Source organism: Amblyomma mixtum, chromosome 7, assembly GCF_055824585.1.
Source record: "Amblyomma mixtum isolate Tamu chromosome 7, ASM5582458v1, whole genome shotgun sequence".
Taxonomy (NCBI): Eukaryota; Metazoa; Arthropoda; class Arachnida; order Ixodida; family Ixodidae; genus Amblyomma; species Amblyomma mixtum.
The window spans coordinates 15661482-15685541 of NC_143018.1; the positions used below are offsets into that span (position 1 = coordinate 15661482).

A 24060-nucleotide genomic window follows, 5' to 3' on the forward strand; every position below is an offset into this window, starting at 1 on the left:
TTTTTAGTGTGTCCTCACTTTTCAGTGTGGTTGAGTAAGCTTGCAGGCTGTAGCACAAGGTATAAATTGAATGTAAGAATAGTAATGAAATAACAATGCGAATCCTGACCAAAGTGACTGGCATTTCAAACCAACTGCGTACAGTTGAGTCAGAAACCTGATGCGTGTGCATTCAGATTTGTCTTTACTACTTCCCGTATTTTTCTTCTTTCTAGGCAGGATAATGTTGCCGTGAAGCGAGCACGAAAAAACACAAAAACACAGGCAGCGCTGGTCATGCCTCCAATTTGTAGTCAACAGCGATTTCAAACTTTAAATGCAGTAAGGCAACACGAAATATCGAACGATTGAAAAATATGGAATTCTTAAATTATACATTTCACTTACATACCCAGGACGTGACAAGTAATATCTACGAGAAGTCTAGGTTAAGGCAGATATGATGTCATGGGTACGTCTGCAGCTTTTCCACGAAAAAAGGTTGGTATATAAGACGTCTGAGAGATTTTGGTTTGGTACATAGACGTTCAGACTTAATCTGGACATCTATGGGAGGTTTGTGGTTTGCTGGGTAGTGCCTGAATGTGCAGTGTTGCTTGTGTGTGATGTATGTGTGTCTGTTCGCTTTGATTTCCATAGAAGCATGTTAATTTCAATTCTGTAGAAAAATGTTGATTGGCACTACCCAGTCAAAAAAAACCATTGGGACCAATTGGTTTTCAGACACCATTGGAACCAATTGGCTCAAAAGCCAACTGGAACCAATTGGTCTTTCCAATTGGTTTCTAGCCAATTGGTTCCAATGGTGCCCAAAAATCATCTGGTTCCAATTGGAAATCTCAATGTTTTATTTTTACTGGGATAACAAAAAGGGTTAAACAGCGCAGCGAGCTATGGAAAGAAAACCGATAGCTGTAACGATAAGAGACAGGAAGAGGGCAGAGTGGGTCAGAGATCAAAAAGAGGTTAATGGCATTGGCTTGGGCAGGGCCTGGAATGCAAAGGCAAGATGACCGACAGTCCTTAAGGGTAACAGACTGGATTCCAAAGGAAGAGAAGTATAGCAAAGTATAGCAGAGGGCGGCAGAAAGTTAGGTGGCCAGATAAGATTAAGTTTGTAGGGATAGGGTGGCCGCAGCTGGCACAGGACAGGGTTGATTGGACAGATATGGGAGAGGCCTTTGCCCTGCAGTGGATGTAGTCAGGCTGATGATGATGATGAAGGGAAAGGAGGGGGGCATCATGGCAGAGTTTTCTGTTGCAGCCCACATCTTGCGCTTGCTTGTTTCTTTTCTGCATTTTACATCATTACATCACAAGTCTAAGGTGGACATGGCTACACAGCTAGCAGTAGTTCTTTCAAATCTTTCTGACATTTTTCAGGACTGTTCACCAAGTCCACCAAGGTGCCTTAAAGAGACCGTGAAGTCAGCTCTGCTGAATTATTGTTCTCGGCAAAAATTGATTCTCTAGCTGTTTCTGGGTATGCTAACGTTCATCTTACAGCAAAAGACACATTAATGGCTGAGAAATTTAGATTTAACAAATTTCCCCCACCTGATTCAAGGTCATGACATCTGCATTAAAGAGGACTGACTGCAGCAATTTTGAAGTGAATAGTGGTGGCCTCTGGGATTCGCACCCCAAATATAGCGCCAAAGTGTGCAGTTCACTTGTGAAATTGGCTGGTGATGGAGTCACCTGTTTTCGCTTTTTGGTCTTTTCTACCTTATGAAAGCTTCGTTTTTCACTAAGAGCAGTCTCTTTGTCATTGTGATGCCATGGTCTACTGATACAAGCTTCCTCAGTGTCCCTTTAAGAGTACTAGTCAGGATTACATCTCCAGCACGTCCCATCATTCTGAACATGCATGCATGGCGCTGCAGAGACTGGCACACAGTGTGGCTTGCCTTCCACTGGAGCTGAGCCAGCCTTGCGTCAGTGCACCCCGAGAAATCTGGGCTTCCCCACATGGCCTGGCGGTCGAGCGAGAGGCGGCAGGGGCGCTCCAGGCGACCCTCCACGTACAGGGGCTGTGGGCAGGCCTGGACATCTCGCGAGTGGGCAGCTGTGCGCTGCCACTGGACGCCATGTGATTCCTCAGCTGGGCACACCTCCGTGGACACTGCAGGTGTTAGGGACATTACGCAGCTGTCTGGCTCCCGTGGGCCACCTAATCGTGCCCACATAGAAGAGCAGGGGCTGTGCGCATAGGGGTGCTTGATTGCATTCACCCAAAAGACAAGTGGTTGTACACCCAGAGACCACCTCAATCGAGGGGCTGGACTTTTCATTTTAAACCGAAAAAAAAAAAGATGACAATATTAAGTTGAATTTATATTCGATGCAAAGTAGAGGCAGCATCCTCAATGCATTTCACACACTGAGATGCGAGTTGAGTTGAGTTGGGTTGAGTTGAGATGCTGTAAGCTACAGGTGGGGCTAGCCTTGCTGTTTCTGCCGGCAATTGCTCCACCGTATTAAGAGGTGAGTATGCGTGCTGCCTATAAGCAGTCACACTTGTGAAGGCACAATCACAGGGGCAGACTCACAATTACGATCCTAACAGTGAACAGGCCCGTATTTTCACTGCACATCGCACAAAGTACATGCTGCAATTTCCATGCAATGGACTTTATATGAAATACTGCAAGCAGGCTTTTCTACTAACCTCACTTGACCTAAGAAAGATGGCCACCTATACATGTCGAGCACAGTTTTCTGTTTGACTTGTTTATCCATCCCATGTAATTTTCATGCCACCCATCCACACTCCTGGTGCTCATCCTGCACACATTACAATCCATGTAACAAGAGCTCCACCTTCTTGGTGTGGTCAACCATGATATGTGAGGAAGTCCGCTCACAGAACTTTGCATGCGGTACACATAAACACTGCAACACAGTAGTACACTGCTAGAGAGAACTGCATTACCTCACATCTCCCTATCTATTGGAATGCTCTGTGAAGTACAATTTAACCAGTACATTAAATCATGGAAAAATTTCAGCAGAAACTGACTCCATCATAATAAAAGTTTGACAGAACAGATACTCCAGACAGCTCATGCGCGTTGCTAAAAGACAGTTGGCCAACCGAGGGGTGAAAGCAAATATCTGAAGCCAATCAATATATTTAGTAAGCACGGCAGAGGTGTGACTGACATGTGGCAACCACAGCAAGCCGCATGAATGAGCACGAAACAAGCGCAGCAAGTTTGCATTGACAGCTTAGTTACCATGCGGTGCGAGCACCGTGACGAATGCGTCAGCGCGGCCCGAGCCAAGTGGTCCTGTTGCCACACAGGTGTACGTGGCCGACGACCGCGCTTCAGCCAACACCAGGCGTGATCCGGCTGGGTAGAGATCCTCGGTGAGCTCCGGGCTTCGGTGCGGCAAGAGACGGTCGTTGCGCAGCCACCGGAAACCCAGGGGTCCCGAGACCCCAGCATGAGGAGACAAGCAGCTGAGCTCCAGCGGCTGACCCTCGAGCAGCGTCACTGCCAGCGGTGACACCAGGGGTCGTGGCGCGACGTCTAGACGCACCCGCATACTCTTGTTCTGCACTGCTCCCCAGTCGCTGATCTGTGCACCGCGAGTCCACGAAAAGCAAGGTGGCATGACAGGCATGACAGGTGGCATGACAGGTGGCATGACATAGTGGCATGACAAGCATAAAAATGCAGTGTAAGAAAAAAAAACGAGGAAACAGATGACTTCCCCTTTTTCACAAATTCCATTTGTTTTTAAGCCCAGCTACTGGGCCAGCTATACCCTTTGTTGTCTGCGTGCTGCTTTCACGTAGCAGCAGCGCTTGAGGTGGAAAGCCAAATGTGCAGGCGATGCATGCCACGTGATCGTCTGGACCAGCAAGGCATGTACCTCATGATTGGTCCTGAAACTTTCCATATCGCTGCCTTTGGTTAATCACCAACTGTGTGCAGTGGCTTCCCTTTGAACGCTACCCCTATCAAGCACCTATCATGTTTCTGCTTCCACTTCTTTAGGCGCACTGCCCACATGGCTCAATGCATGCACTGACAGAACGAGTAAGCCCACTGGTGCACTTTTCAATTCCATTCAACTCCACATTTTTTAATGGTCATCTTGAGGTTGCTACATTCTTTCAGGGGGCTTGCACTGGTGGCCATTAGGGCTTGCGGGCACACTGTGGTCTCCACGCTGGTGAGAAACATGTTTTCTGAATGCGGGGCAAGTTCACAGCGCCCCCTTGTTCGCATTAACTGTGACCGGAGCTCTTTTTTTTATCTGAGAAGCTGTGCCATTGTCCTAATACATATTTCGACAGTAGCACTGCCCCCATTTGTAATAAGTTAGCATTCATTATAACTCCAGCCATTGTAAGTGGGCTCGACTGCATCCTAAAAATTTAATGCTAACTCTCATAAAAGTTGTTTCCATCCCTTCCGCCCCCCCCCCCCCCCCCCCCGCCCACAGAAGCCAACAACACGACTATGAATGACACTTGTGCATATCAGGATTCTGCAATTAAGGAGGAGACCTTGATACCAACACTATATTTCGCAGTGCAAGTCACCTCAGCACGCATCATACCTATGGAAGTGCTGCACGAAACTACCGAGATGGAGCACAATGGTAACATTATTTGACTAGAACCAGCTCAAGTGGAGCTCAATACCTTAACTGGAACCCGTTTTGAGAGGAATTAACTTGAATTGGATACATTCTGAGTTTGATGGGTTCCAGCGGCCCAAACGCCACCCAAAACTTGCTCCTCAGAATGTTTACCCTGAGATGATTGCTGAAGTTACCAGTCATGTTACAAGCACAGGCAATGTGCTCACTGCTGGTACTTTTCTTGCAAAAAAAAAAAAATGCATCTGAATGCATGTGAAACACAGTAAGCACTTTACAAGTGTAGTCTACAAGAACCTGAAAGATGCAGCTCAAGTCAGTATCGGCCTTAGCAATATTATCCTCACTCAAACACTGCACATTTGCACTAACTCTGCACAAGACAGTCAAGCCAGTCATCGTACCACACGCTCGAAGGCACAATAGCAGGACCAGTCGACCAACTCCCTTCCTATCTCACACTTCACATATGTGGTATGGGGATACAGTTATAACTGGTAAATGGGATCTACTTGGCCAATCTACTCCACATCTGGATGAGTTAAGGATGTGACCCAACCTGCTGCCGGCTTCGCCCGACTTTGTGGCTATTTACACGAGCCCAGCAACCGGTTCCATACCTGACGGACGAACATGACCCGATTATCTCGTGTTCAGGTAGACACTGCCATACATTCTATTAAAATTCTTTTTCGGGCGAGTTGGTTCATCTCTGGTAAAGGTATGTACCTGTGCGAAAACACAGGACAAAAGTGAAGAAACACCGTATTTATTCGAATCTAGGCCGATAGTTTTTTCAAAAAAACGAGATGTAGAACTCTTATGTCGGCTTAGATTCGAGGATTTCGTTTCGAGGTTTCGTATTCGTAAAATACAAATAAATGTAGCACGCAGGTGGCGGTCCCACAAAACGCCAACGAAGGACAGCACTGTAGCCGTTGCTATCCGTAGCCGTTGCTATCCGTAGCCGTTGCTATCCGTAGCCGATACTGATCAAAGCACACATGAGCACTGGCTGCCATTTTGGCCTTGTTCTGTTCTCGTGCGGTGGCGTGAGCACATTCGCAGCAGTGAAGTTTTCGTGCGTATTTTTTATCACCAACACCATGGCACCAAACAGGCGGTGCCATTATAGTGCCGCCTTCAAGCGGAAAGTTATACTCGCTGCAGAGCAGTCGTCAAATCTTCAAGCCGGGCGGGACTTCGGCGGCTGATCCCGGGCTGGCGTTGCATATGTCTCCTCGCCCAAACGCCAGCCCGGGATCAGCCTGAGCGGGTTCCTGGCAATAAATGTCGTTTGCGTGCTGTACCTCTTGTTCGCAGTTGTTTTTTCGGCCGGCCTACAATCGAGGTAAGTTTTTTTTTTTTTCTGTGGCCTTCAACTTACGGGTCTCGGCTTAGAATCGTGGCCGGCCTAGATTCGAGTAAATACGGTACGACATGTACGAGGTGTGCCTCGTATATGTCGTATGAGTTGTATGTGTTTCTTCATTTTTGTCCTCTGTTCTCACACAAGCACAGTCTTTGTCAAAAGTTTAGAGTCCAGGGGGGTTTGCTTCTAAGCCTTGTAGTGGGACTCCTGAAGCATTCGTGGCAGCCCTACCCATTGGAGGAGGCACGACCAGAAATCACCTTACCTCCAGGAAATTTGTAGCGCTGGAGATGCATTACGAACCACACAGCGTGGCTCAGAAACAAACCCCCTGGGCTCCAAACTTTTGACAAAGGCTGTACATACCTTTACCATACAATCTACGAACTCCAGTTTCACAGAGAAATGCAAGGTGCATGCAATAAATCTGCCCCACAACTTCTTCGATGAAAATCGAGGCCTGTGCAACAGGGGTGGCCCTTCGTACCTGACAGGTGAAGACACCGCCGTCGAGCGTGGTGGCCCGGTCGATGCCCAGCAAGAGGGTGTACTGGTCGCGCTGGTTCTTGGCAACGCGCGATGTCCAGAGGGAGCGGAAGGGCACATCGGGGTCCACGGGAAAGCCGTCCTTGAACCAGTGCACAGTCAGGGCGCTTGAACCCACTGCCATGCAGGCCACCATCAACTCCTCACCAACGCGGGGTGTGCGTGGAGACACCTGCATCATCTCTATGTGCATCGCTGCAAGTGAAAAGAGGGAGCAAACGATCCATGTGATGCGACAAGTGGTTGAGTTCAGTTTCTGCTTTGTCTCACTACATTGCATAATCACGCACTGCTCTATTTATTCTACCGTTAGTTCAGACATTTGTTTCCTCAGTTATTACAGTGAAATTTTTGACTTGCACGCTGCTTGTTCATGCACCCCTCCCGTTCAGGGGTCCTCAAGCTTATAAAGAACCATGGACAGTTAACAGATTTGCAGTACTAATGTCCTCCCCACATCCATTTTCTCTTCTCTATTTCTGCTAAGATAGCGCTAGTGAGAGTATGTTCTTTACTCTAGGTCCCTCTGCCTGTCTAGTCCAGGGACCCTCAAAGTGGTTCCGTGGAATCCTTGGGTTCCTTGGAGTGGTTTTTGGGCTCCCCAAGTATATTAATTTATGCAAGCTTCATCCTCACCTTTGGTGAAACTTTCACCGACCTTATCTTGAGACTAATGACACTGCAATTGATCATTGCTGACTGTGTCACTTTACAACCAAGTGCTAATTGAATTTACGAATTTTTTTTAGGTGCTGTGCATTTGAATGCCCCTTTTTTTCACGTGCATCAGGCAAGAAGGGACAGAAATTTGGGCTCCTGAGCACCTTTTTAAAGCTGTTGGAGGTCACCATGTCTAAAGAGACTGGGGAGCCCTGGTCTAGCTCCTCTCGAATTTTCTGGTCTCTAGACCTATCTAGGTGTCTATCATTGTTCTCTCCACATCCCTGTGTTCTGTCCCAACTTTAATTCCAAACTTTATTTTCAAGACGTCAAACAGTGTGTTCACCATAATGTGTTTGCACAGCAACTCGACTGCAACGAGACACTGCAGCCTGCATGCTCACCAGGCTCCTGACTGATCTGCAGGAATTCCCGGTCCACTGCGAAGGGGCCAAGCTTGCCTCCCTTGAGCGCCTCTTCCAACACTGACTCAACCGTGGCCCGCTCCTCCTGGCGGCCGAACAGGTGAAATTGCACCACAGCATTGGGCCTGTCAAGGAACGGTGGGTTGTTACCAAAGCAATGACACCATCCTCACTGGCAAGTGATGGCAGAATCACAGTAACAACAAAGTGGGCTTGACGACAACTTGTTTATGATAGACAAACTTGCGGCCACAGTAAATAAAGATGCTTAGATACAACACAGCTTGCAAGCACAGTTGTTGGTCATTCTGAGTGAATGCCAGACATAATAGTGAATGCATATTTATGTACACCACCATACTTTCTGGCTCAGGTGGTAACTATCACAACTGGTCAAATGTTTAGGGGAATCCCCCAAGGAGGAGTAGATTTGTAATAAGGGAGTAATTACTCATTGACATTCACCCGAGCGCAGCCATGCGGTTACAGAGGAAAGCTATAGACAGCTTTCTCAGAATTGGTACAGCGACTGCTCCGGTGAAGCGGTGGTTTCGGGTTCAAACCCCAGACCAGGATGTATTTTTCTTTAACTACAAAGTTTCTGAGAAAGCTGTTTAGGTTTCCTTTGTAGTCGTATGGCTGCGCTCGGGTGGATGCCAGTGAGTAATTACTCCCTTATTGTAATTATCACAGCTGTTCGCGAAAATACCAAAAACACTGTCACAAATGACCATTCCAGAATCACTTTGAAGTCTTGCAGCAAAAAAGTACTACCTGATGATACACATGTGTGCAAAGCCAAAATACAGCAAAGCATTCATGGTACCATATGAACACAGTGACATCATGGAGGCAACAGCAGAAAGCAGTTAGTGATTACATTCTTGCAATTACTTTCTATTTTACAAAACAACACAATACAATACAATTTTTTTCTCCTAGCTTGTGATACTTGTCTGTGCTCTAAACAGCTCAACTGATATTTACCGCTTTTTTTTACGAACTGTTGCTCCTTGACGGGTGCCTCACTATTCCAAAAGAATTTCTGACATTAAACAAAAAAATTTTCATGGCCCAACTGAAGGTGGGTGCGTAGCAGCAGGTCAATGTTAGTCTTGTGCGAATACAGTTTGTTTTTCTTTCAAAGCGAATTCAATGCGAATATAGTAATTTTCTTCAAATAATTTTGAAACGAACATTTTGAGAACTTTTGGCAAAAAAGGCCATTACATAAAGAAAAAAAAATGAGTTCACTGAAGCTTTGTTGCACTAAGCTATGTCGACCATGTGCAAAAGTGGCAATCCGAAATTAGGGAGTCTATATACACATGGAGCTGCCCTGTTTGCAGAGTCTGTGGTAGGCTCAGCCAAGCCACAGATATTACGAGCTTCGTGCCAGTGCCCACACTTGCCATGATTCCCGGAGCTCCATGTATCAAAAAAGAGGATTTTGAAACTCATATACCAATCAGTGCCGCTAACAAAAATTTGAACTGCGTACCATATACATGGCTCACTCACACTGGCTGCCACTCTTCCAAAAGAGCGGTAGGGTAGCACGAGAGCAAACTTCCGGTTCGGTTCTTCCTTTAACCTCCAGAGCTGCCAGAGCGTGCGGCGCGCCTAAATCCGAAACTATAGAAGCATCGCGCCGAAATACGAAACTATAGAAGCCGCACGCTGAATCCGAAACTATGGGACCATTGGCAGTTCGGTCTGCGAGCCGCCCGATCATGGAAGGCATGGAAATTGCGCCGTTTTATCGCCTTACTCGCCACTTGCCTCCTACGCCTGGTCTGAATTGCCAAAGTGTGCCGTTACACTACTGCTGCTTTTGGCCGCAAGCGTGCCACAATACCATCCCGCAGGTAGCATGTCGACCTGAAACCATACTAAGCAAGTGTTCCGAAAACATTGTTCACTTGAGACGAATACTTCACAATTTCGAATACCATTCAGATCGAGTCGAATATCAAAAAACAGACTGTCGAGCGAGCTGGTGCATGTTGTTAGCGAATGGCCGCGCAACAACGACGGCACAAGAAAGAGAACAACCCAACTCTAATGCAGGCTAATACGTGTCTGCCAATGTTGAAAAATGTAACGGCAATAAGAGCTTCAGAATTCGGAAGCTTTGAACATTATGCCACTGTTCTCCTCCATGGCTACAAGCCAGTCTGTTCACATATACAGCCAAAAGTGATGCCACAACAGCTCAAATTTAAATTCATAAAGTATTCTCCAAGCGTGAAGAATATTCAAAACTAAAGAATGTTCAGACAAGACAAGTATTTCTCACTTCTGTCGTTTCTCTACAGGGATATTGAGGATAAACTGAAGTTGGCCCATATATCACTTGATCACTGCGTTATATATAGTAGCAAAAAAGGTAATGATGTCAAGAACTCTCTTGTTTACGTGTCTCTGAGGCTATACCACACCGCCACCCACTTCCAGTCAGTGATCACTGGGTCCCTAAGGGCCCTGACTGTTCTCTTCCTTGTGCTGCCGTTGTTGCGCCGCCATTCTCTAGAATACTGAAAACTCTACTATTCCACCGAGTATTCAAAATGACTGGATATTCGCCCAAGCCCCAGTCAACTTACATAAACTGGAGAACAGCCAAGTTGTCAAATGCCTTGGTCTGGCTGGCAAACAGGGACTTCAACTGCAGTGTCAAGAGAGCAAACATGGTAAAGTTCCAACAAGCAACAGAGATGGCTGGCTACCTACCCAATATACAGTTAAACCTGTGAATGTAGCTACTTTTTAACAGTAAACTGCCGTCAAACAACAACTGCATGTCAGATCACAGCTAATGAGCATAAAGACTAATTTCTTAAAACAGGCACATCTGTGGCATCAGTTCTTCCCCACAAACATGCAAGCCAGTAATTGAGAAGGAAACACAATCCCCAAACAACACGTGCAAGAGACACATCAACACTGATTTCCAATAGTGTAAGCAACATTAAAGCATGTCACATATTTGATTAATATACTGCCAACATTTGAAATCAAACCTAAGCATGCAAACAACAGCAATCTATAATTCACAGCATGCAAGTCTAATAACCTAACTAAAGAAATTACGGTGAATCATACTCACAGCTTCCTCCAATCCTGCCTGCAGCTGTGAACGACTTTTTGAGTCCAATCGTGCAAGGTCCACATTGCGGTCGTAAAGTTTAACTTGCACCAGAAACCGGGTACGGCCTGTGCATGACAAGCCAAGGATGTTTGAACAAATATTCCGTAGCCACACTGATACACATGGCGATGCAATGTTACACAGTAAAACTTTGTTAATTCGGACTTCAAGGGCGTGGAAAATATGCCCAAATTATTGGACAGTCGAATTATTGAATGGCACCCTCCAATATTGCTAAAAACCGTTCGTAAAAGTAAAATTCATTTTGTGAAAATCTCGACAATGCTCATCTCCTTTGGAGGAAAACTCCGTGACGACAATGATTTTTCGCAGTTCCGTCAAAGGCTTTACAATTTGTCGACACAATCAGGAGTGCTGGAAGCAAAACCCCAATGGGCAGTGAAACTCCCTTGTACGTCCTGTGAACGTTTAGGACGTCCATGGGACATCCAATAGACTTCCAGTGCCCAATGGCTTCTTTTAGACGTGGTGGAGCTGGAACTTCTTCGCATGTGGCGTCGCACATAAGGAGGCTTTGCCACGCAAACAACGAACAGCACGTGAAAAGGGGAGTTTCGACACAATGGAAGAATGGAAATTCCGCGCGGAAGGAAGTGAGGGAGGCAAGCATCGGCGCCGGAGTGGCGTGATGCGTTCAAGAAACAAAATATAAAAAGGGCTAGCAAAAGGGCAATTATCGTTCCAAACGGTGTGTAGCTAAGGGCTCAGCTGGCCGGCTGATATGCGCAGCTGGCAGCTGATAGCCGTCATCGCCGACTAGCAGCAAAGCACTGAAAACAAAATTATCAGCCTGTCGATCGTCAACGCACCTGTCGTTGTGTGCACGTCATAGAGGCGCGAGAAAGAGTGCAATATGCTATTCAAGCGTGGGGACCAATACTTGGGCGATCATTCGTCCAGCAGGTCGTACCTCGACACGGCCCCACTCCAAAAGCCCGGCCGAATTAACCGATGTCAGCCATCCGAATAAACGAGCTTCTGACGCCATAGACTTACATGAGTGTTTGGCAGGAGTCCGATGACAGTCCAAATTAACGCGGTTTTACCGTATGTGCTAAATTGTGGGAAATATATAGGCCTCACGCAAAATTAACCAAGACAGCATTTTTGGAGGAAAGATTGATTTTCCACATAACTTCAGTTTGGAAATTAAATAATTCAGCACGCCAACTGATGAATCATACTTAGTCAGTTCTAACAGTGACAACATTCTAAGCACCTTCTTTTCTTCATAAAAGGTTATAACCCCGAAGTATTAGACATGAAAATGGTGCTCATAATCAAAAGACAGTTTTATCAACATAAAAGCTTCTGTGTGTGTGTGTGTGTGTGTGTGTGTGTGGGCTCGCAGACATCACTGTTTGCAATATAGGTAGCATGGCATAAAGTCAGATCCAAAAGTAATGTGGCACACCCATCACATGCAACAAGCTGTAAAGTGATTCCCAGTCCAGAAGTGACTATGACAGAATTACGAAGCTCCATTTGGCATCCCACTTCCTTATCCCTGTATGAGCTAAGCTGTGTACGAGCTGAACTGTGTTTTTCCCCAGGAATGGCAAAGTCCGACATAGTGCAAGCAACAAAAAAGCACACCACCCAAACTTGGAAACGTCAGACATGCACACGTGCTCAAAACCCAAAAGTGTAGCGAAGGAGACCACTCACTCGCTGGGGAGCAGGTACGGCCATCGTCGTCCAGTCTGAAGCCGGGATTGCACTCACAGTGAGGCTGCGGGCCTGTCTCTATGCAGTGCTGGGTGCAGTTCAGCTGACCACAGTCTGCACAGGCATGCAAGCAACAAAGGTGGACAGAAGCCCTCAGCGACAACCACTAATGTGGAATTTGTGATATTCAAAGAACGCCACAAGTTGAATTAACTTGCACGTCTAGTACCCGCTATTGCCTGAGTGACATCTCACTAAATATAGGTTTTCTCTCTCTGTGTCTGCAACATGTTGAGTACTCTTGTCTCATTTCTGTCAGCCACATTTGGGGGAAATTCTTAAAAGAACTGAGGGAGAAATGCCTAGATAGAAATCTAGGGATTTTGCTGAGCTCCTTCAAGAATTTCCCCAAAATGGCAACAACCTATCTAACATGTCACAGACATCTCCTCTTATGCGAGTAGTTACAGAAGTAAGAGCAAAGGCTGCTGCACAATTACACACTGGTTTGTATAGTTTGTTCGCTGTTCACGGTGCAAGTAATCATGCAAACCACAAACGGATGGTTAAACTGACAAATAGTTATGCACTAAAGCCTTTTAAACGCCATACCACTGGCATAGAAAAAATAATGATGCACTACTATTTGAAATCGAGAAAGATTTTGCAGCACTATGGTGACAGTTTTATATTTGTCCTTCTATATATATATATATGTCAACTAAAAGCCTCTCAACAAATTCTGGCTTTAGTGACAGCCCTACATGGGATGACCCTGTTCCCACTTTGAGTTATTGATCAATTCGCTCTCGCCCTACCATAAGCTTGCCGTCCCGGTTAGCTCAGTTGGTAGAGCGACTGCTCCGGTGAAGCGGTGGTCCCAGGTTCGAACCCCGGACCAGGACGAATTTTTCTTTAACTGCGCAGTTTCTGAGAAAGCTGTACAGCTTCCCTTTGTAGCCGTATGGCTGCGCCTGGGTGGACGTCAATGAGTAATTACTCCCTTATTACAAATCTACTCCACCTTGGGGGATTCCCCTAAAACATCTGACCATTTGACCCAAAAGGGCACTGATGTTCACAATGCTTCAGCCCTATTAACTACAGCACCAAGTGACACAACATCTTTTGCATTTGAAAAGGCATGTACAACTCTAACGAAGACTGCCAATGTTGAAAAGTGTAACGGCAATACGAGCATCACAGTTCAGAAGCCTTGACATTGTGCCACTACGTCCATACATGGCTCTTGGCCAGTGTGTTCACATATAGGCCAAAACTGATGCCATAACAGTCCACATTTAAACAGAAGGTAATTTTCCAAAGCACGAAGAATATTCACAATTGAAACAGCATTCAGACAAGACATGTACTATTTCATATAGGAGCAACGAATCTAAAGCTTGCTGCTCCTGGCCTGTGCTGGAGTCTGACTCGCAAGCCACAAAGCTGATCGAAGATGAAGGCATCCAAGCTTACCCAAAGCCTGTTCTGGGCGTGCCAAGAACTCGCATCGGCTACCCCGGTATTCAGGAGGACAAATGCAGGTCTGCGTCTTGCTCCCTATGTAGTACCTGTAAGAAAAGCAGAGCGAGTTAATGCAAATAATCCAGCGTGACTTAAAAGGACACTGAGGAGAAATTGAAGTTGGCTTGTATCGACAGAATACCAGCTCCTGATTACAAAAACGCCACTCATACTGACAACAAAGCTCTTGTAACATAGAAAACAGCAAGAACCAAAATACAGGTATCGCCGCCACAGGCCAAACTCGCAAGTACAAGCGTGACGACGTCATAGGACAAAACAGTGTTGCTAGAACCAATGGTTCTAGCAACCCTAGCACACGAGAAGCCATGAATCACTGAGGCGCAGCCAATGCATGCGCAAATCTCCTTGGCGTCGGCAGATGGCGCCACGTCCCCGGCAACTACGCGCGCGCCTGCAGCATCGGGACCAATCAGCGCCTGCTCACCGGCGCTGGCGGGCTCCCAGTATTCCACTAACAGTAGCAAGGTACACGGTATGCTAAAAGTCTCTATTTGCGAGAACTTCGTCGACGACTTCGAGAACGGGATCCATCGTAACGCTGGCGGCAAAACGCCGATGCAAACGTAAACGAAGCGACGGTAGCGACGGCCGCAATAGCCGATAGATGCCTTCAACGTGCGGCCGGTGGTAGCTTTCTTTTCGGCTGCTGCTAGGCCACAGTGCTGGCTGCCAGAAATCACGGAGTCTGCGTTACGTCTTGTGCACATCATGTTTCACGTCACTTAGTCCTGTGTCGTCATAAGAGAATCCCAAGTTTGAATCAGAGCGGCGGGAAATACTTTTTCAACTTCGAATCCAAATTTCTTAGAAATAAATGCATCTTTCGCTGCCGAACTATCAGATTTTTCTTTAAAGAAATATTAATAGAGCTCTCCTCACTGTCCCTTTAATACAAGCGAAGCATTATCTTTATTATGATTATTAATAAAATCTGACATGCAACTGCTCAACAGTTCCAATAGCTAAATCTCTAGTTTACTGAATAACTGTGCCGAAAAAACACAAAAGTCAAAGCGTAAACCCAACTGTCGACCAACGGAGTCAATAGTGCGGGAAGCGGTTACCGTCTTGTTACTAGCAACATCACCTATGTCTTCAGCCTTCGCAAAAGCGTAACAAAATGCTTTTCTTGCTCGGAAGAAAGTATGATTAGCGCAAAAATTTCTCACGAGAAGATGGACAGAATTCACGCACAACACTAAGCAGAGAAGCCAGCACCATCACATGCCAAGGAATCAGCACTTATACACTCTGAATAAAAAAAAGATTTTCACAGGGTAGTTAAATTTACTACCAGTACACAAACTATGAGAGCGGATTGCTCGAGGAACAAGAATCACGTTTCAATACCTTACGAATAGAAAACACAGCATGTCATTTCTTAATAGATTTTTTTTTGCACTGACAAATGGTAGATAAAGAAAGGCCTCATCAGACAAGCAGTAGCCTTACATTTATGTCGAGACAAGTGCCTCTGTGAAGTGAGGATTAGGAGAAAGTAACAGCGAGCTAAGCCGCCTGCACTAATCCCGTAAATCCCCCAGCTCGCTTTCTTGCTGCCCTATGTCTAGCTCGTCTTAATCCTGGTGCTTATCCGGATCAACCCTGCAATAAAGCAGACTTTCTTGTTTTGTTTTCATGTGCCGCCCATTTTCCATACTTTGTCTTCATCTGATAAGAATGATATGTTACAATGCTCCCGCCTAACAAGGCTGCATGGGGGCCTAAGGCGAATCCACAACTCAAGACCACTTTAATGAACTGCTTGAATAGCTGGGACATCCAAGTCCAAACTGTCATCTGGTGAAAGCTTTAGGACGGATTACAGAAAAAAGAAAAATTGGCCATGGATTAAAGGGGCTACGAAACACTGCTTGGGGGGGATACCGGCTATACTTCAGGTGGGTTCTTTATGTCACACAGATGCTGACCTAAAAAGAATTACAGGAATCGATGCACAGGAACAGGAGTTATTCAGTGAAGAAATATCAAAATACAAGCAAACAAAACGCTTCCCTCAACTCGATTTTGGCGGGGCTTCCCACTCCTATTTCGCTCTCCCAATGACGGGACCTGGCGCAACCAATCAAAACAGCCAGCCAGAGCACGTCGCGGAAGTTTGTACTCCATGGTTGCCTGCTCTCTGTAACTCGTTCTTGCTGAGACTGGCAGCGTCGTTTCCATGCCAGAGCGCCCCTGGTGGTTATTTTTATTTTACTTGCTTTGCAGGGCTCTTATCTAAGACAAACAAGTTGTTTTTGTTGATCTAATATAAAACGCAGTCAGGTGACAAAATGTGTCTCTATTTATTCACACAATTTGCAGTATATTTACTGTTTGTCCGATCATCAAGCTCACGCCAGGTGATGTCATATCCGCTGCTAAAAACCCGCCACTGTGTGGCGACACCATCAGAGCCGTGAAGTTGTTTTTGGGAGGACATTAAAATATTAAAATACGGAATGTACGCGGTATTACCGACGCTACTAGCACCATTATAACTCACTGTATGCAATCAACAGGCAAAACAGTTAACTAAGATTGTGTTTCTGGGCCCCTTTAAGAAGGCAAGCTGGATCCCAAGCTGCACTGAAGCTTTCACAAGTCCAGTGGTACACACAGTATGATTTAACTCTTTGCAACAGCATTCACGACGACAGGGAATGTCTGTCTTTTGCCACAGATTTCTTAGCAAGCTCTTAGAAAGAAGCAAAACATAAAGAATGAGCAATTGAACATGGGTTGTCTCAGTCCCATTACATTTACTGCACAGCAACACCTGATCATTTAGCAATGCTGAAATAATCTGGCATTCGCACATTACATTAGAAGTGAAAGATTCATGCCCCTGCACAATCAGTGAACTTGCAAAATACAAATGTTTAGCAAAATATCATGAAGAAATGTAACAAGGGTAGCTCAATATCATAAGGTACATTTTTACAGCAAGCTACAATGTAAGAAGCAATTGTGGCCATATGGCTACCAGCTAAAACCATAACAACATCACGTATATTATTATGAAAATGAGAGTAGCAGCATGAGGACAGCCATAGTCCAAAAATATACTGTACTAGTAAAATTTTGTGTAACACATCTAAACTTACCTGTTGGATTAACAACCAAATTATTCGTGTAACTAATAATTTTTGTAATAATAATTATTTGTGCACTTGAACTGACAAAAATATAGCCTGCAAGAACAGAAACAATTAGTGCATGCATATATATTTCTTATTTATTTATTTTATTTTCACAATACTGCAGACCCTCATTTGGGTCCAGGCAGGGAGGGCAGAAAAACACATTCACACAACAGTGTAGCACATATACAATCTAAAATAGCTCACAAAGTGCGTTGTCAAAATCAACAGCCGATATCACTTGTAGAGCCACGGCGTTCCATTCGTCAATAGTTTTCGGGAAAAAAGAAAATTTAAAAGCGTTAGTATGCGCGAAGTATGGTGCTAAAGTGTGATTATGATGACGTCGAGTTCTACGCGTTTCAGAAAACTGCACATAGGGGGCTGGAGAGATGCCTAGTTTTCCGTGGATTAGTTGGTGAAGGAAAGATAGGCGGGCTATCTTGCGTCGGACGTGAAGAGGTTTAATATTATTTGCTGCCATTAACGAGGATGGGGAATCAGTTCTGTTGTACTTATTAAATATAAAACGTACTGCGCGCCTCTGTATTTTTTCTAATTCTCTTATGTCTTTTTTTGCATGTGGGTCCCAAACGATTGTGGCATATTCGAGTTTTGGTTTTATAAGAGTATTGTAGGCTAATAGTTTGCATTTGCTAGGTGCGTCCTCAAGTTTATGGCGAAGAAGACCAAGTTTACATAAAGCTGAGGATTTAATGTGGTCTATATGGTCATTCCATTTTAGTTGCGAGTTTAGAATTAATGCAAGTTGGCATTCAAGTTGCAATTAATGCAAGTTGGAATTAATGGAATTAATGCGAGTTTAGAATTTAATGCAAGTTGGCACCAATCCTTACAACAAATGGCTTTGTTTGACATTGGAATCCACTTCCTAATGCCCAAGCATTCAATAAGAGCAGATGTCTCGGCTACAAGGTCGCCAAAACAGGCGGTCATGCAATCAAAACTTGGGTCAGAACTAGTACCTCCTTATTTTGTCCCCGCCTGACTGCAATCTGACACCAAGAGCCGTCAGAGTGCATCTGATAGCAGATGACGAAAGGGGCCCAAAGAGGCTGGAGACGTTGTTTGTGTAGAGACAACGCCGCACATTCAGCAATCTTTATCAGCTCTGTCATATAAAGGCTCCGCTTTCTGACGCACACAATGCTGTGAAAGAGGCACGCGCGATAGTAGTGCCTTCCGCCAGCTGCGTCTCAGCTGCTTATCGAGGTGATTATTACTCAGTCAAAGGGGCAGCTCCACTTTCTCCGTTTCCTGAAAGCAGCAATCTTGAGAGACGCGTAAGCATCCTGTGAATCCTTGCCAGGCCTTGATAGCGAAGGAGGTGACCTCCTCGTTTCACACATCACCTACCCAGCAAACCGAAAACCTCTCAGAGAGGTCTAGCTAGACGTCTCTGAGAAGTTTTCGGTTTGCTGGGTAACAATATGAGCCAGAAAAGGGCTTGCAAGCACTCTCACTGTTGATAAAAGGGCACAATAGAAAGTGGCTTAGCAAGCATCATGCAGCAGGCAAACATCAAGAGCAAAGAAACAACACACAAAAAAGAACAACAAAGAACAAACAAAAGAAGCCAGCATCAAACGTGCAAAAGTGCATTCCAGCCTCTGGTGCAGTGTGGCCGGAAGAGAATTTCAATTGAGAGAAATGCAATTTGCCAGCATGATAAAAGTTCACAACCTTGTTTGAATAATGCATTTTTGCTCCTCATCTTAACTTCAGTTTTAGATTCAGTCATCAAGCAAAATTACATCTGGAGTGAAGAGACTGGCAGGTGTACTCTTTGCAAGACTTGCCGATTCCTGCGAAAACAGTAAGAGAGATCTGGAAAGAAAATAACTGCAAAGACAGCAATAGCAGGAAAAAGAAGGAAGCCAAGAGAAGAGAGACAGGCATCAGCTGGATTACAGGAATGGAACGAAACTTGAAAAAAAAATTGAAAAACTGGAAAGAACACAATTTTACAGGCCATTGCGCTCATGAAGGCATCTACTGCTCACAGGCAGACGGCAAAGCCATGCAAGGCTGCCGCAGGCACGACAATGGACAATGACTGCAAGAGCAGTTCAAGGGCTAACACAAGAAACAATAAGCATCTGCATGTGTATTGTAATTCGACTACCGCAGGCTCAGTAGGAGCCACCTGTATTCAATGAAAGAAGGCCACTAGAACACAAAAACACTACACAAATGTGTCCCTTTCTTTCTTGCAACTACATATGCTTTCCTCAAAGTTCTGACTGACATTTTTTTTTTTTTTAACTTATATAGAACAAATTTTCAAACGTGAGACCGAGAACATTTCACGAAAGCTGAGTTTCAGAGCTGTTTCCTTTAAGAAACAGGGTTTAAAAAACAGTTAAGGAAAGCTACTTTTCAGATGATTATGGGGAGCCAAAAATATTGATAACTGTGTCAAAAAAGTCCTTTACTGCCTGGTAATACATGCACGCGCGTCTAACTGCTACAGACCTTTTCAGAAAGCTCAATTTTTTGCAATTACCTTTCACACTGAAGAGTCAGATTTATTTTAGGCATAGAATTTTTTTAGATGGGCAGAACAAGACAGCTGACAACCACAAGCATTACTAGCAGTAAAATGAGCAACTAGTTTTATATTACAGTGCATGCAACCTCGCTTAGAGAGGTAAAAAGGACATGGAGGGTCATAAACGTGCTGTCAACTAATGTGAGAACTTTGAGTCTTTTGATTACAAGCACAACATTTAGACGTCCAGTTTAATTGATGCGATGAGTTGAATTATTCACAGGACCAAAACTGGTGAAATTCGGCCGCTTACAGAATTTCGATATTCAACAGCAGGCAACTCCACATGCATATATGGTTTGCACTCACTAAGTCCAAAGTTCCTCACTTGCACTACTATATAGTGCCACTCTCCGGGCCTCCATATACATAACAAAGCACAGATTCAGTCTAACAAGAGGTCCTGACACAGCTAAAATTAACAAATGTAAGCGCTAGGCTGCATAATTAATTTAACTGCCATCTACCATGGTGGGCAGGTTGCGGTGATGTCAAAAGGTCACGTGACCTAGGTGGCAGGTGGGCTACCAGATCTTTTGTTCACAACACTGACAACACCAAATTTTCGGACAACAGGAGCCTTAATGCTATCACGTTAATAAAAGACAGCAACATTGCACAAGTAGCACAGTGTAACAGCTCTCATAACCCTCCTCCTCTCTTACCCCCTTGCACTATTTCACTGCGTGGACGCCTACACCAACGCCGCGGTCATTGTTCCGATAACAGCTCTCGCTGTAAAACTGACCGGCAGGTGCCTCCGTTGTGGCAGAGGGAGGAGGCGCGGCTGTTGCTGTCGGGGCCGCAGCGAGGCGAGAACTGGCACTCGTCGCCGTAGAAGTCGCCCAGGCAGGAGCAGGAGTAGCGGCTCCAGTCGGCAGCCACCAGGCAGACACCCGTGAAGGAGCAGTGGTGGCCCAGGCAGGGGTCTGTGCGCAGGCTCTCGTTGGCCTCGAGCATCTCGTAGGTGATGTTGAAGCCATACACGTCCAGGAACAGGTCGAGCACACGGTGGTGGATGTTACCCGGCTCACGCACCTGTTTTGCACCGAACAATCCATGCGACCATGTAAAGATCAGTTTAAGCAGGCTCTAGACTGGGTTAGTTGGTGTAACGACAGCATTTTAACATCATGAAGAACTTCGCTGCTAAAATCAGAAGAGGTATAAGTGTGCAAGTGCACCACACGCAAATGTACTAAAAAACAGTGCATTTTCACGAGATCGATTGCTGCATTCGTAATTGTATATTTTAGAAAGCAGTGAATTTTCTATTGAGCTTTGTACATTGCTTAGTGCTTCTTAAGGATCAATAATAGTTGTGTACTTGCACCTTTGCAAGTAAGTTGTCCACTTCGGCTTTTTTCTTAGCCCAACAAATCAACCTAGATTATTTCTTGATTGGGGCTAGCATTTTTAGTTTTGATGACATGGTGGCATAAGTTGTTTAGCATATCATAGTGGAAACACATGCAGAAGTGTACATCTCTGCATGGTATGCATCATAAGACGTAATGGCTCCTCGATTGCTGCATTTGTAATTGTATATTTTAATTTATTTCTTTATTATACTTTACACGCCCACTAGGGCATTGAGTAAGGCGTGTTACGTGTTAATAGTAACCACAAATTCACGACTAATAAAATAAACAATGAAAACTTAGTCCTGCTTCTAGTTCACATGACCCTCTACCTCAATAGAAAATTCACTGCTTTCTATGAACAGGGTGATACACTAGGACCACACTGGGCACTAGATGTGCTTGATCCTGTGTCTACCAAAACCTTTTGCAGATTTTAGACCCCCAGCAGGGGTCAAAATCTACATTTTGACCCCGCTCCGCTAGAGGAGCCATTACGTCTTATGATGCATACCATGCAGAGATGTACACTTCTGCATGTGTTTCCACTATGATATGCTGAACAACCTATGCCACCATGTCATCAAAACTAAAAATGCTAGCCTCAATCAAGAAATCATCTAGGTTGATTTGTTGGACAAAGAAAAAAGCCGAAGTGGACAACTTACTTGCAAAGGTGCAAGTACACAACTATTATTGATCCCTAAGAAGCACTGAGCAATGTACAAAGCTCAATGAAATATGTCTGCTATATATATTATTTTAGATATGCTGTCAATTGGTATAGCAGTGCTGCCGCTGCCAGGGATACAGTGTTTAGTGCTAGAGAAGAGCCACCGTCAGACATGTGTTTTTGGTACTGGATGATGCGCCAAAACCACAAGGAATTATTCAACACACTGGTAATTTTTCGCGAACAAAATTTCACTCACAAGCACTGTTTTCATTAAATGCTTCACATTTATGGGGCCAATCCTTACCACTCTAGTGATGCATGTCTGACAGTCCAGTGCAGGCTGAATAGTGATCCTCATATTAGTAATGGCACATGCGACTGCTTTTAAGTACGCCCTTTCAATTCTAATCATTCAGCTCCACAATGATGGATATCTTTTTTTACAGCACCAGGAGTTAAGGTCAGACCTCCCCACAATCTCGTGGTGGAAGATAACTTGCATGAAATGACAACCACATTGCAAGGTCACAGTTTCCACTATCATCATTTACATAACCAAGGCATCGTGTGACACTGATTATCAGATCCCTGAAACATGAACCTCTTACATCACCCTTTTCATAGCTGACAGTGAAGCTGGCATCATATATTACATTAATGTTACTCCAACTTGAAGAAACTACTGCTCTATATGCACAGTAGCACATTAACTGCAGTAAAATTTGCTTAGCTGCACAGCACTGCCAGAACATACAGCCCAGACCATGCATTGGTAGTTTGCCATGTTCACTTAATGTCACAGGAATGAGAGGTTGTGCAGGCTTGCAACATACGTGAGGTGCAATCTCAGTATTTTGCAAGGCAGACTAGGTGAAAACTACATATTCTTGCTGGATCCCTCAAAAGCCATTTTACAGTACTTAAATGTGAAGCTCCTTGAAGCCCTCATTAATGCTAATAATTTAGAACGCTTTTCGTAGGTACCAAAGAGACAGACAATATATATATATATATATATATATATATATATATATATATATATATATATATATATATATATATATATATATATATATAGTCAATACACTTCTTAACCAAATGATGCATCTCACTGTCGAGTGTACTGTGCAATATCAGTGCACATGTAAAGAAATTACATAGTGTACCTTTCCAGACTAAAATTGTGGTGCTGTATGCAAACAAATATAGATGAACCCCATTACTAATAAATGAAAACTGTAAGAATATCTAGCATTTAATATACATCAAAATGCTATTGCTACTGTGCAAGTGTTTAAAAACAGGAGGACAAAGTTCAGGCAAAACATTAATATACAAAGACACTGAGGAGTGCTTTGCGTTATAAGAGCAACACCCCGTCAATCACCTGAAATCCCTGCCACACACAACTAGGAGGGCTAATACCATAAACATGTTAATAAACGGCTGCCTCACCAAAAAAAAATTATAAAAGGAACTGGCAGCTGTACAAAGACAGCAAGCAAAGCAACGTAGCACTTTTCTCAGTCTACTTTATGAGCGACTGGCTGCTCCACTAGATCCACATATATATACCGCCTCACCTTTGTTGCGCTCATTTGAATACAATTGAAAAATGGAGGGCCTGTCTATTAAATAAAATGCTAAAAGAATGCATTGCTCACTGCTGTATGTTTCCGGTTTACTGTTAATGTTTTTCACTGTATGTTTAAAATAGCTGAATTTTCAACCTCGGGCATCAAAATAAATGAACCGAATTGGATTGTTTGCATTTTTTTTTTCTTGCATGTCATGCAGCGGCTGAGCATCAAGAAAGACAACAATATACAATGGTTTTGGCATCAAATTGCTTTGCACGTCTCACTCCTCCAGTCAAAGGGCAAAGCAAATATCACTGTCAACTTTGGAGTTCTCATCTGGAGTGACGTTAAAGGTACAGCCTGGGATATCAAGCTTCTCTGTGTGTTGCGAGAAAAAAAAAGCAAACCAAGCACTTGCATCAATAAGTTCACGCTTCCCAATTCTCAATACCCGACTTCTGGCACATTATATATATTTCAGTGAAAAATAAACTCTTTATTTTAGCCTAAAACTATATGGCACGGGTTTTAAACACAACGGCAATATTATATATGTCGCAGGTTTTTAAAACAACACATATGCAGAATAGTAGAGACAAGGGTGACACAAGCACTCTAATCCTTGTTCTCCATATACACTGCTTTAAATAGCATAACTTCATTAACTCTAGCATTATTTACACATACCTGTGCCTTAGACAGCACCAAGAAAAGCAT

The 24060-nt window shown here is 44.4% G+C and overlaps 1 protein-coding gene across 4 annotated transcripts in view; it reads right to left on the reverse strand.

Moving 5' to 3' along the window:
- Positions 1–24060, reverse strand: part of LOC149335100 (uncharacterized) — a 64284-nt gene that overhangs the window by 37502 nt on the left and 2722 nt on the right. For all 4 annotated transcript variants that reach the window (XM_089551789.1, XM_089551787.1, XM_089551788.1 and 1 more), the window contains 9 exons: positions 20475–20764; positions 13940–14034; positions 12461–12574; positions 10730–10836; positions 10227–10288; positions 7600–7745; positions 6477–6730; positions 3240–3585; positions 1911–2125 (listed from right to left, as the gene is read on the reverse strand). In XM_089551789.1, the coding sequence (XP_089407915.1) occupies positions 1911–2125; positions 3240–3585; positions 6477–6730; positions 7600–7745; positions 10227–10288; positions 10730–10836; positions 12461–12574; positions 13940–14034; positions 20475–20764 (1629 nt within the window). The remainder of the gene's footprint in view (positions 1–1910; positions 2126–3239; positions 3586–6476; positions 6731–7599; positions 7746–10226; positions 10289–10729; positions 10837–12460; positions 12575–13939; positions 14035–20474; positions 20765–24060) is intronic.